The sequence below is a fragment of the Trachypithecus francoisi genome, unplaced genomic scaffold (genome assembly GCF_009764315.1).
Source record: "Trachypithecus francoisi isolate TF-2019V2 unplaced genomic scaffold, Tfra_2.0 Lachesis_group10, whole genome shotgun sequence".
Lineage (NCBI taxonomy): Eukaryota > Metazoa > Chordata > Mammalia > Primates > Cercopithecidae > Trachypithecus > Trachypithecus francoisi.
This window is the reverse complement of record NW_022681455.1, coordinates 46,086,954-46,101,514: the sequence shown is the minus strand read 5'-3', so window position 1 is coordinate 46,101,514 and position 14,561 is coordinate 46,086,954. Positions and strand designations below refer to the sequence as shown.

The window sequence follows — 14,561 nt, the reverse complement described above, 5'->3', positions numbered from 1 at the left end:
GATTAATTTCCACCAATATCTCATTAGCCAGAACTTGTTTATTTGGCCTTCTATAGCTGAAATTTTGGGAATCTATGAAGATAAGTATTTTTGATAGGGCACATTGCTACCCTGAAAAAAAAAACTATATATATATATATGGGCTCTGTTTTCTACTAGTAACAAAGAAAAGGAGACTGAACTCTTGTATATTCGATTCTTGTATATTCACTTTCAAGTTAAGATAATTTTTTCTCTCTCTGGTGAAAATACCTGTCCTAGCCATTACCAAAAAGGACACACTATTTTAAATTCTGCTTTGGTGTTGGAAAAATCTGTCATTTACCCCCTACTAGATTTCAGGAAACAGAAGTGCAAAATTGCACATTTAATTTGCTACACACTTCAAACTTTAGAAGATACAAGACTCGTGTAGTAAAGGCAACTCAAACATCCAGTGGGGAACTTCTCCCCACAAACCGTGTTTTTTGTGGGGGCAAGTTAGGGTGTCCAAGGAACTGCTCTGAGCAAGGGAGAGGGAGGTCCAGGTGTACATGTAGCATATCTGGGGAATTCTGTGTAAGCATCAGTCACCCCCAATCTTTAAGGTTGCCCCATTTCACATCTGTGATGATGAAGGCTTTCGGCTGGGGGACTGTGGTTCTGGCTATAGAGTCAGAATGAAAGGAACAGCTGAATATCCCTGTTCGTGTCAGCATTTCAGGGCAGAGGATGAGTCAAGCACGATGTTTACTGAGCAGAGCCAGAGGCAAGAGCCACTTTTTTCTTGCAGCTCTAAGAATTTTTTGTTGCTTTTTTGGTATGCTTTGTTTCTCATACATCAGCATCATCATGCATTGCACATACACGTTGCACATAACAACTGCTTACAGCATGCCAGGCACTGTACTGAGCCTCTTGCAGGTGATGACTCAGCTATTGCTCCCAGCAACCCTCTAAGGTATGCCATGTTATGATCTCCACTTTGCAGAGAAGGAAACAAGCACAGGTTAAGCAACCTGTCCAGGCTAGTCTGTGTCAGAGCCGGGACCCCAGGCCAGGCAGCTGGTCCCATGATCTGTGCTCTTGACTTGCATATATTGACACTTAATATAATCCACTATTTAATATGTATGTGGTGCTGAGTTAAACAAGAGTGTGTCATTTAGGAAATGGTGACCAAATCAGTTCACAATCCCATGAATAATCAATGAGCGACTATCATGTGTATTTCCTTAAATATACTCAACAATTCCCACCTTCCCCATCGGGGTCCTCACCCAGCAATCCATGTGGGGAAAGGGGCACACAAAGTTGGCCCACAGTGGGCACTGAATAGATGCCTATTTAACAAATGAAAGAATGGGCAACTGGAAGAGAATTTGTAGGATATTCGCAGAATCACCAAATCCAGTAATTATTTCAATCTAGCATTGCAGTGGCAGAGAGGCAGTTTTTAAGTTTGTGAATGGCTCTTATATAAAAGATGTGGCTCTTTGAGGATGAAACAAGACAAAATGTGGTGAACGTACTTCAGTCTATGTGTTTTGGGGGAGGGAGAATTGAGAAAGTCTCTAGGTCTAAACGCTGGAACAGATAATAAAGTTAGAATCTCTCTTAACCAGCTCATTCAAAGTGTGTGAGCATCAGCATTAAACCTAATCTATGGCCTGATACTTAAAAATAACCTGTTATAAAGTAACCATTAAAAAACTCACAAATTTCAGCCTGATCCAGTTGGCCACATAAACTACAATCAGCATTAATAACTTCAGTCAACATTTATGCCGTACTTTCTATTAGCACAATAGGTTTTATAATCATTTATGAGTTTCTGGAAAGTCTAATAGAAAACACACGTACGTGTTCTCTATGGAAAATGCATAATAGGTTTTTGGGGAGTTTTTTGTTTGTTTGTTTGCTCAAGGATAGGCCAGAAGGTGTCGCCACTGTCCCATGGCTAAAGTCTGGGCCGGGTTCCCGAATCAGAACTTCTCCCGATTGCTTCTGAGATCGCTGGCTCTGCAGCTTCCTCCCGCATTCAGAGTCAGTCTCTCTCTCTCTCTTTCCCGCCCCCACCCCCCCGTTGATAAATAAACATTCAGGCAGCTTGTATGCTACAGATGACTACACAAAAGGAAACTTAATTCGAAGACCTAAGTGATAATCTTTCTATACTGTGGCTTTTAAGAGGTTTAGAAAATTATTTGGATCTGGAATCCATACCTCTCTTCATACTTTAAGAAAATATTATATTAAAGGCATGCTGAAGTTGTCCCAAATGTTTACCACGCTGGTGTTTTAAACACAGCCAAATACTGGCCAAAGTGTCTTGCCTTTAAAAGAAATATACATTTTGTCATTGTACTAATAGTTCTGAACATACGCCAAATATAAGGGTGATTTGTGGAGCTGTATTAAATAAAAAGATGCTTCTTTATATGAATCCCCTATAGAGCTTGGGGAAGCTGCTATATGGAGAATCTGTGTCTTCCTTAAGAAAGTTTCTGAATGCCTTGGAAATATATCAGAAAACACCCCATTCTCCCCACCACAGAGGAGGGTGGGCAACCAGCAGTGTCCCATATCCCAACCCACCATAGTTGTAAGACTTAAACCCTACCTTTCAAATAAAGAATCATTTACTGACCTCTTACTGGAAAGAACTATAGGAGCTTGTCATTTAATTCATCTTCTCCTCTGAGGCTGAAATTCTTTCTAGAACAAACAAATAATACCCATGGCACCACGTGCTGCACACTCTCTGTAGCCCGGCTGACGCCACGCGAGGGAACAGTGGGGAATCTGTTGAAGTTGCCATTGCGTTTTGCTTTCTCATAAACCGCTGTTTGTCTTTCTGCCTTTCCTGTTTTGAGTAGTGCCTTGAAACAGAGGCCTGGGAATTGCCTCCCCCATGTGAGCCCCTGGGTCATTCACAGCCAAGGCCAATTTGACAACATCCTCCTCTCTGGCTATGAGGCCAAGTCCAGTGTTCTTGGTCCGGTGCCAAAGGTGGACATGAACTCTCTAAACTGTCAAACTGAGAAAATCTGACACACCCATGTGGCCTGGAGAAAGCAAAGCCAAACCCAAAGAGATGCTTCCAGGCAACTTTAGATCCCTAATGTGTTAGCAAAGGCAAGAGCGAGCTTCATTCTGCAAGCACTCCAGGATTCTCCTTGGACCTAGAACATTCTAGGATATACAGATAAGCTTCACTTCAGACATTGAACTTCTACCTTGAGCTGACCTCTTCTCTCATCTTTCACTCGATGTCTTCTTCCCCTTCATCCTGTCATAAACCCAAGTTCTACAGCTGTAATAATAATAATAATAGTTAACTTTAATCAAGTCCCACTCTGCACCAGACACTAGATGATGTGAACCTGTGAACAAGCATAACTGAGGATTCAAACCCAAATCTCTTACAGCAGAGTGAATATGCCGCTCTGCTACTGTGTTTGTTATCAGAAGCCATGGTTCCCTGATATACTCGACCCAGACTCTCTGTTTCTTCCTTGATGATACCAGTGACATGCAAACATAGCCAGAGGGGCCCAGGCATAGCAGAGAGTGCCATCAGACCTGACGGAAAGCCCCCTTCCAATCTTCTAAAACCTTGCTGCCATTTCTGACTCCATGTGGTCTAAGAACCTGGTGTAGACATTGTTTAAAAGTCAAAGGGACTTGAAGATCAGCCCCCACTTACCTGCCATGTGTCCTAGAAAGGTCACTGTGGATGAGAAAACCCCAGTTTCCACCTGCTTTATAATTTTGCCTTTGTGTGGTCATTCATACTCATATAACCTAACTGTAACAGGGACACTGTTCTCTCTCTTTAAGGACTTTGGCAACTGAGAAAAAAGCTACATGACTCATTTCCAAAACCTGAAAGATGAATGCAGATCTTTATGTAAAGTTTTCTGGTGGGAGAGGGGATTGATTACACTGCCCACCACAAAGCTGAACATCCTCAAAATCCCCTTAGAACACCTTGTCTCTTCTCAAAATTGCGCTCATTATAGCAGCATCTACATTTCTGCCTGCTTGGCCTGCACCTGCCCTTTTCCTCACCCTCTCAATCCTCCTGGGCCCTGCTGCGGCTCCTACATCCCCACTTGCTCCTGGATCTTTGGGCCTAGTCCGTCTGACCTCTCTCAGTTTCTCTTCCTCTTGTCCTAGCTGACTGTGGAAAGAAAGTCTTCTTCTTACAATAGATGAGTGTGTGGTGATATTCTTCTTATTTTTTTTTTTTTTTGTTTCTATCACATTACCATTCATGTTTTAAACTATCAATGTCAACAAGCGTGGCTATCTCTGTGTTTTCTCTTCAAAAATATGTGATGGCCAGAGAAATCTCCACCATGGTCTTCCTCAAACCACTGCGGTACTTTTTTTGCACCCTTTGGTTATATCAACATGATCTCAAATGAGAAGATGAAAAGTTAAAACTTCCTTCAGTGCTCCAGGTATTTCTCAATATCTAGATATTTCTTTCTTCCTAGGAAAAATCCAAATGGATTTCTCACTTTTTGACCAGATGGCTTGCTGTCACACAACCCCTGTGACAGCATTGGCCCCTAGTACAGGCAGAGTTGAAAAATGATGTGATGGGTCATAGCTGCCCCTCTACTCAGAGAAAACGCCTTCTAGACCCAATCGCGGTCGCTGAAAGTACTAAGAATTATATCTGAAATCAAGCATTGGTAGCAGAACACAAATATGTTACCAAATTAGCTGGAAGGTAAGGCGTGGGGAAGTCATGACGGAGCCCCATCCTCTACTATCAGGGGAATGAGAAAAGTTTGCAGCACCTGTCAGGCCACGTGAATACCCAAGGAGTGATGGGACAGTCCTTGGCACCCAGAATTGGCCTTGCAGAGTGGAAAGAGTTTACGTTTTAGAATCTAACAGCCCTGTGCTTAAATCCTGGGTTTTGCACCTAAATTATAATAGGGCTAATAGATTAAACATATTTTTCTCTCTGCCACTCTGAGTATGTGATTCTAATCTGCCCTAGGCATTCATTGACCTCAGAGAGATTAGGATTTCTGTAGAAGGAATTCTAAGAGAGAAAAGGGAATTCAATATTCAGCTTCTGATCTTCAAAATAGCATTTTCAACAAGACAGTAGACTTTTACCCAACGTATTTTTTAAAGATGTTCTAAATTCTTTTATTTCTCAGTTTTTACCCATCAAAAACCCTGCCTGGAGGCCTCAACTCACAGAGTAGAAACAGTCGCACTGGCTATGCAGCGAGGCCACAAGACTTTCTGCTCTATGACTGATGGGCTATTTGACCTAGGAAAACTAAAAAAAAAGCCCACCCTTCCTGGCACAGGGGAGTTGGGGATGAAGAAGAAGGGAGAGTCAGGGGGGCCAGGGAACTAGAGCATATTACGAGCTCCATGTGGTGCTTTGCTTGGGTGTCCTTCCGGATTGTGGAGGGAGGCAAGCAGCCCACCTGTAACCCCCACTCAGCATCCTCATGGTTACTCTGGAAGGAAGCAAACAGAAGAAATGCAGAACCTGTATTTGCTTTCCAAAGTCTTCCACCCATAGATTCCAGAACCCCCATCTCCCCAGTGCTGTGAGGTCACAGGAGTCTAGTCCCACACTCCCAGCCCCACTGACTCAAGAAGGAGAGCAAGGAGGGGCAGGTTCTCTGAGAAACTGAGGATTTCAATGCAAAAGAGACAGAATTCTCTAGAAGGACTATTTAGATTATTACATCAGACTAGGTTATCATCCAAAATGGATGAAATTAAAGTTGCTGTTGTTTTCCCACCACCCAGAGATTAGGAGCTTGTAAGGAAGACCATAACAGTTGAAAACAAAACAAGGCACATTTCCATTGTACATCCCGGGAGTAGTTTAAATGGCTTAAGGATCAGCTATGTGTGTGTTTGCATACGCGTATGTGCCCTGGGTAAGTCTAAGACTCAGTTTCTTCATCTGTTGGATGAGGATGAATAATATTTCCCATCTCAATGGCCTTGTTGTGTGTTTAAATGGTAGTTGCATAAACATCCCTAGCTCACTGCAGGGATTCAGTGAGTGTATTTCCTTGCTGGTGCTAAGGTACCGGACTAGGGCAATAAAAGGAACAAGATAGGGCAGAGGGTACTTGGCCCAGGCCAGTGCCCAGTAGCCACAACCTCCTTCTCCATGGAGAGTTGAACAGACACCCATCCAATCTGCAGACAACAGTCACAGGTGGGTTCCTGGTTTTTATTTTGCTGCAACACACATACAAGAGAAAATCCACATATGAGAAGTTGAGCATGCAGCCACCTGGGCCCACAGAGCTGTTCTCGTTCTTTCAAAGACCACCTTTGATATCTGCTCCTCTCCATGTGCATTTTGAGCCCTAGGGGTCTGCTTTGCCTTATGCTCATCAGGACCTGTGCTGCACTGAGCCTGCCAGCAAACCAGGGCTGAGCTGTGCTTGCAAGAACTTGTTGGAGGCTGGGTTAGAGTCTTGGCTCCCCAGTCCCCATTCAGCCTCCATGCCCTGGTAAGAATATATTATTTTCTTAGCTCAAATTGCTGTTTCCAAGTCATTATTTCTCTACGACGAGAAAACAATATTGGGTCTTATGTAATATCAACCTCAATGAATCTGGAAGTGATCATGGAATGGGTGGATTTTTTTTCCTCCTTAAAAAAGAGAAAAATAAATCTAAGATTGTTTGCATATGGCTGAGAATATTTATGAACTATTCCCCTTGTTTCCTCGTCACATATTTTACCCAGTGCATTTGTGTGTGGTACAGAATAAATCTTTATGGAGAGCAGAGGTGGAGAGGGGAAGAAAGCAGTTAAAACACTGGGTATCTATCAAGTCCCTGGGATATTAGTGATCCTGAGTCTTGGGTGCCCCAACCCTAGGCTCACTTGCTGTAGTCGGAGGGATATCCCATCTAGCTGCTCAGAGTAATTATTTAGAGTGAGGGTTTCAAATACAAACACAAGGAATTAACATCATTTTGTTGCTCTAGTTTCTTTCACATCCCCCTTGTTCCTACCAGAGCAGAAAGTTCAACACAAATAGTTTCATGACCCGAGTACCATCAGCCAAGAGAGATCATTAAATTCTATGGATGGCAGATTGAGCCAGGGTCAGAGGAATGAGTTGGCAGGTAGGAGAAAAAGAACTGGCAGAGAGTATAGTGGGTGCTGCCATTTGCTATCTAATAATATGGCAGTGTTTTAGCACACAGCCATGTTGGGTCTATTTTGCTCTGGGTGAGCCTTTCAACATAGCTTGTCACCAAGGAGCATCCCAAGGGAGTATAAGGAATAAGGCTTTGGTTGTATACTAAATAAGTAAGGGAAACAAATCTCTAGGCTATTGATTTTCCTCTCCAGAGAGGTGGCCACAAATCTGGGGCTTCTTAAAATCACCCATTCTCCACTGCAGCTTGAAATATTCAGGAATATATTGACCAAGAATATGGAGCAAGGAACAGAGAACAGGAGCAGCCCACATTTGGTAAGGCAATAGCAACAACTACCACTAATTGACGTCCTCGTATAGGCCAGGCACTGTATTAGGTGCTTTCCCTGCATTATCTGAGTTAATCCCAGCAGTGGTCTTAACAGGGTGAAGGATCCTTAGTCCCATTACTGAGATGAGAAAGCAGAAGCTCAGTGAAGCAGAGAAACTTGCCCAAGGTCACATGTAAGTGCCAGGATCAACGACATTTGTGGGATTTATGAGGCCTTAAGGGAATACAATAAGTACCAACACGGAATTCTTGAAATCAGATCCAAGGGCTTGGAAGGGACCCAGGAAAGTAAGAGACCTTGAAGCTGAAGGCTCAGCAGCTTCCCAGTGAATCCATCCTGAGCAGCCTTGAGCTTTAAACACAGGTTAGCCCCAGGCCAAGCAGTCCTTTCCCTGCTGCCTTGTCTCCTCTTGCTCTACCACAGTTGCCACCAACTGCAGCCTTCACATTCCTGGTCAAAAATACACAAATCCGATTTAGGAGACTGATCCACAGAGGGTGCCTTCCAGAATGTGCTGACTTGGAAAGCTCCATGGAATGTCGCAGTTGCGACATAAATCAACAATGATTCCTGCCACCGGACTTGATGCCTTCCATCTCAAGGAATTACCGAAGGGATATACAGAACTATCTTCTTCCATCTCAAGGAATTACCGAAGGGATATACAGTACTATCTTCTTCCATCTCAAGGAATTACCGAAGGGATATACAGAACTATCTTCTTCCATCTCAAGGAATTACCGGAGGGATATACAGAACTATCTTCCCAAGGAACTTCAATCACTGCTCTAGGCTTTTCACCAAATTTCATGATATTTCCCAGACCTTGTGACATGGGTACAGACTTGTGCAGCAGCCCACTCAGGTCTCCAGGACCATTTGAGATTAGAACCTGCAATGTCTCATCTGCTATCGTGTGACTCTTTCCCTCAGAGGATATTTATTGGTCAAAGTTTGACAGGCCCAGTATTTGATTCTTCCTTTCTTTATTAAAATCAAGATTTTGCCATAATCTCCATAAATGAAAGGGGTAGAGGGTTTTGAGCAAGCAAACGAATAAATCACAAGTGCTTTGGTGAGAAAAGCATAATAAGCATTGTCTAGTAGCCACCCTCTGCCATTGCCTTTGTATAGCCTTGCAATCCCATCACAGTCTAGACAATTACTAAGGAATATACTGCATTTTCCCAGCCCTGCTTAGTCTATTCTCCCAAACTGGAAACACAAAGCAGATGATGAAGTAGTTCAAATGCCACACCAGGGAGAAGAAAGTATTGAGAAACTATGCCCAGCCTCCAGGCAGTTTTCAAACATTCCAGTAAGTGTTCAATTGATTTATGTTGGGTTGGTGTCATTCCATTGTCTCGAACAAAAGGCCTTCTATGAAAAGACAAAAAGTGGGTTATGAGAGGAGTGGCTAACAAGGCATATTTGGGAAAACCTGAACAAGAGTACAGCCCTCTTGGCTTTGCCTCCAGAAGGCAGTGTCCCCCTTGTGTCTACTGGAATGAACAGCAGGATCGAATTCCATTATCTCAGTGTCAGACTCTAAACCAGAGTCTGGAAAAACAGCTGCTGGGGATGGGGCTGATGACACAGGTGCAATGACTGATGCCCTGGTCAGCCATTTCCTCCATGTTTTTCCTTTGAGCTCAAGTAGAAAGTTTCTATGGTAGTGTTCTCTGATTAGAATGGACTATGAGATTCTGGGCAAAATGATTTTCAGTGATGATGGCTTCCCACAGTTGTTCTTTTGGGTATTTTGTCTGCTTGTGTGTCTAAACAAATTATGTGACAGATAATTATTTGGGCAAGACTGTAAAAGCCTTCTCCCACGTTATCTTCCTTTGGGTGTTCATTCTTTGAGTCACAACCATGACAGCTTTCTGTGCAGCTGGGGACTGCACATTTCTGGTGGAGCCCTTCCATTTGACACAGCAGTGATTTTTAGAACAAGCTTCCCTAGAGTAAACCCAAATATTCTTCCCTGATACTCATCACTTCTCTGGGGGTGACATCAAAAAGGGCTGTTCTTTTCCCTCTGTCATGTCCCCCTGAAGGCCTTGTCCCCAACTCTTCTTGGGTTGGGTTAGCTATAGTTAATACTTCCACAAAATCTGATGCGTATCTCTGTCCTGGAACTTCTAGATAGTTTTTATTTACCTAGGTAATAGCCTTTTCATCCTAAAAATGTAATATGTAGGTTGATGTGGAATATTAGCAAACTATAGATAACCAAAACTTTTTACAAAAATGGCTAGCATTGGCCAGGCGCGGTGGCTTACATCTGTAATCCCAGCACTTTGGGAGGCCGAGGCAGGTCGATCGTGAGGTCAGGAGATCGAGACCATCCTGGTCAACATGGTGAAACTCTGTCTCTACTAAAAATACAAAAATTAGCTGGATGTGGTGGCTCATGCCTGTAATCCCAGCTACTCGGGAGGCTGAGGCAGGAGAATCTTTTGAACCAGGGAGTCAGAGGTTGCAGTGAGCCCAGATCACACCACTGCACTCCAGCCTAGTGACAGAGTGAGACTCTGCCTGAAAAATAAATAAATAAATAAACAAACAAATAAACAAATAAATTGGCTAGTATTATTGCACCTACTGCAAACTCTGCCTCCCATATTCAAGAGATTCTCCTGCCTCAGCCTCCCTAGTACCTGGGACTACAGGCCCATGCACCATGCCCAGCTAATTCTTGTATTTTTAGTAGAAACAGAGTTTCACCATGTTGGCAAGGGTGGTTTCGATCTCTTGACCTCATGATCTGCCCACCTTGGTCTCCCAAAGTGCTGGGGTTGCAGGTATGAGCCACCACGTCCAGCCTGTATTTCTGCATTTCTGTATGTTTTTCAAAGCAAAGGATTAGCTAATGTTTATTGTTTGGTTAGGGTTTGCCTTTTCAGGCTATTTAGCACACTTCTACTGCATTGTGTTAATGGTTTCCAGGTATTCTGCAGTGTGTGGGGAGTGGGCAGTGTGATGAGGGGGACAGGATTCTAGATGAGCTACTCCACTCTGAAGATCCTATGACTGTATCCACTGGCAAGTAGTTTGAATAAAGGCCCTTCTATTACTCTTCCATGCCAGCCCTTGAGAGAGGCCTAACCAAGGCTCTAAAGAAATTGGATGACTACCTGAACACCCCTCTACCGGAGGAGATTGACGCCAACACTTGTGGGGAAGACAAGGGGTCCCGGCGCAAGTTCCTGGATGGGGATGAGCTGACCCTGGCTGACTGCAATCTGTTGCCCAAGCTCCATGTGGTCAAGGTAAGAGAGCTCTACCCACAGAGGCCTGCAAGATCCAGCTCCTTCTTAGGCCCAGGTCACCTGTGTGGATGAGTCAAGGACAGTACCACCTGTTGGTCAAGAGCCTGGACCCTGAAGTCAGGTAATAAGGACCCAAGGTCACCCTCTGCTGCTTGATGGCTGTGTGGCCTCTTTGATCTTCAGTTTTCATCTATAAAAATAGGCATATATTGCTTACTTCAAGGATTGGTGGAAGAGTATATACAGCGTGAAAGTGCTTGGCATATTGTAGGGGTTTAATATGTGTAATAGTCGCAATCATCATTGTTGTATACAGTCATATCACTCCAAAGGCCTCTTCCTCATAGGATTTCCCTGGCCACACCCCTACAGCTCTATTAAATGTGCCCTCATATGCATTTTTTCTTTGTGCCCAGACCCACCTTCTCACTTCCTCCAGCAGCTTCCTGAGGTGAGCCCACATCATTTTCCTCATCTATCAAATGAAGAGGTAGAGGTTGCAAGAGGTGATGTCACTTTCTTGCTATCATTGCACTTACTAACCATCTGCAACATGTAGTGTAATCCTCTCCTATACAACAAATCCTGGGAATCTGAGAGTTGGAAAGGACATTTAGAGGTCATCCAGAACAATCTCCCACTTCTACCTGTACCACTTTCTGCTGTTTCTTTGACAAGCTTCTGTGAAGCTGTGACTGCAGCTTCTGAGAATGAGGAGTCCTCTGACTAATGAGCCAGCCCTACCATGTTAGATAGCTCTGATTATTAAATCATTGTTCTCTACAATGAGCCCAAGCATGCCTCCCTGCTATCCGCTTGTTCTCTAGAGCAACACAGAACAGCTCTGCTTGCCTTCACCTCATTTGAAGACAGTAGTTGTATCCCCCTAAGCTCTGTAAATGAGCACGTCTTCCCCTATCCTTTCCTGACCCTCATCAGCCTGGTATCAGATAGCCATACTGTGCTCTACTTTTACACACGCATATTTCTCACTGTCTCAGCCAGACAGCAAGCTCTGTGAGGATAAGACCTTTTCAAAACGTGATGGTGGGCACATGGTGACCCTTTAATAAATACTCATTGATTGATCATGTGATCACCTGGTGTATGTCTTTATGATACCCAGTTTATTTCTATGCTTCACTGAGAAGACTCAGATTCAATCATTTGTCAGCTGGGTATATGCCTATTATTTTTCAGCTCAAGTCCTGAGACAGAAATGCTATCTCCTCTCCAACCAGAGCATGTACCAGCTTGAGTTGAAATCACTCAGTTGTGTGTACGCTGGTGTTTCCATAGGCCTTAGTCAGAGCTGAAGACTAAGAGGGAATCATGCATAAAAATGGATTGGGCAAATACAACCTATTTAGACAAAAACATTTTGGATTTGGGGCCAAGCCAATAGTCACTTGTAGGTCCAGTCAATCTATGTCTCTTTGAAGTTATTAACTACTGCACGCCCCACCCATCATCCTTTATTCTTCTCCTCCTTAGGAACAAGTACCTTTGAAAGGGATGATATAATTCCAACTCAGTCACACTGTGTCAGAGTGATACAACGCAAAGATCAAGAGACCCGAGTTCCAGTCCTGTATCTTGCTGCCAGCTAGCAGCATGAGCTAGGTCACATCATCTAATCTTTTTGGAATTCATTTTTCTTGTGCCTAGGAGAACAGAAGTGGATAGTATTCCTTCTTGCCTTCTTTTCCTTTCTTCCTTCCCTCTTTCTTTCCTTTTCTCTTGCTCAAACATGTATTCACTTCCACTCAAAAACCATTTGTTGAACAAGACAAACAAATGGATCTCCCAAGCCTTGGGCTTCATCCTGTGATTTCCTTAATTCCCACCAGTCTTAAATGACTCAATGAAGCCCTGTCCTTGGAGAAAGTTCAGTGGGTGGTTCACCCAGAGAAGCTGGAGATCAAAAAGAAGATGGCCAATGAGAGAATAAAGGCCAATCCTTGGCCCCTATCTCTTTGGATTTCTGCTGATCCAGCTTATCAGATCCCAGAAACCTGGCAAACCTCTGAAGTGCACAAAGAGCAAAGGGGAAACCAAGTCAGGCCTCCAGTTTGGCTTCAGATGCCAAAACTTAATCTAGGCTGTGGGAGCTAACTGTTTTCATATGAAAGAGCAAATTCAGAACATGAGCATGGAAGTCCCTGCGAACGTCAGAGCTCTGTGTGCATCCTCACCCCCTTGCTGCTTTCATGCTCACTCTCCTCTTGCCTGGCTCACTTTCGGGTTTTTCTCCATCCCTGGAAGTGGAGTTGCTCTGGCCCAGGCTCCCCATGAGAGTTTGGCTTGAACATTCATTGTCTGGCCCCCTCCTAGTTCTCATCTCCCAAAGTCAAGCCAATGTGTGAAGAAATGACCAGTTCAGCAGCCAAGGCCCAGGGTGCACAGGTCTTGGTTGGGAGGGGCATCTGCAGGCCTTTCCTTGCCCACTGGGATCCTTGCCTAGCATAGTGACGATGTTCAGTCCCGGAGACAAACAGGAAGGGGAACATCAACATCAATATAAATACATATTTATAAATTGCATTTCTGCTGTATTGAAGCTAATATTCTGCCCTTTAAAATCCTGAAAATATAATTTCAGTGTGAAATGACTTGAGGTTACTCTATGAATCAGTGTGTCATTGTGAAAAATAGTTTTGGATCCCTTTACCTTATTATAGACCTTTTTCATCCACTCTGGCAAATTCCAGTCAGTTCCCTTGGTCAGGCCACCACTCCTGCATGAATTTGCTCTTAGCCAAGACAGTCTCTTCTCGAAGGAACTTGGCCCAACCCAAGGGATCACCATCTTTCACTGAACAAAAAGACAGGGGAGATATCGTGGTGGCATCTCTCACTGTGAGAGCTTTATCAAAGAACTCGGACTTCATCACCCTTGCTTGTAGTTACCTAAGCCAGACAGAACAGTGTGGGGGTGGCTTCTTTGGTGCCCACACCATACCAGTTATTTTAACAGAGAGAATTTAAAGAAGTACTATGTACTAAAGAATTGGAAAGGCAAAATATACTAGGAGGTTCTACCTTCAAGAGGCAGCTACGACTCCTAGGTCAGGAGGAACAAAGGGAAGAGGTTGGAATTATTAAAACTTACATACTTCGAGGCTCTGTAGATGAGGGACCCTGCAGAGCTGCATGTGGGTGAAAGTGCTGTTCAGCTGGTGCCAGGGTCCAAGCTCACGTTGGCTGGGATCCAGCCTCTAAAGCAGAGTCTCTGCTGTGTGCTGGCCTCTCTGCGTGGGTATGATGAAGCTGATCCTGTGAGTATTGACAAAAGAGCAAACTGGATTCAGCTGCTGCTCCCAGAAATAAATGGAGACTCTGACAGAAAGAGGAAGCTGAAAAGCAACGGCTTCTCCCTCCCATCTCCTCCTCCAACCTTGCTGGTTTTCTCCAGTAACTCCTCTTGGCAGAACCTAACAGGATTCACTGGCAAAGAAGAGATGTGATCTGCTCAGTTCCAGCCCCAGTATCACAAATAAAGCAAATAAAAGAGTAGGTTTGGAGATAAGCAACAATAGATTAATGACTGGCTCATGAGGGATTCTGAGTAGACCCATTGCTTTATCAGCTACGTAGGGCTGAGTAGCAAAGTAGAAAGAACTGTGGATTATAAAGCAAGGACTGTAATAAATATGAACGGTAACTCAATAGATATTGGTTAAATTAATTAATTTCTCATGTAACATTAAGCCACATAATCTCTTGTAGCTTCAGTTTGCTCATTGCTAGGGATCTTCAGTGCTTTCAAATTATTTTATTACACATGACACTAG

At 43.7% G+C, this 14,561-nt stretch overlaps 1 protein-coding gene across 2 annotated transcripts in view; it reads left to right on the top strand.

Moving 5' to 3' along the window:
• Window positions 1-14,561, top strand: part of CLIC5 (chloride intracellular channel 5) — a 119,449-nt gene that overhangs the window by 93,731 nt on the left and 11,157 nt on the right. For both annotated transcript variants that reach the window (XM_033217363.1, XM_033217362.1), the window contains exon 5: window positions 10,586-10,767. In XM_033217363.1, the coding sequence (XP_033073254.1) occupies window positions 10,586-10,767 (182 nt within the window). The remainder of the gene's footprint in view (window positions 1-10,585; window positions 10,768-14,561) is intronic.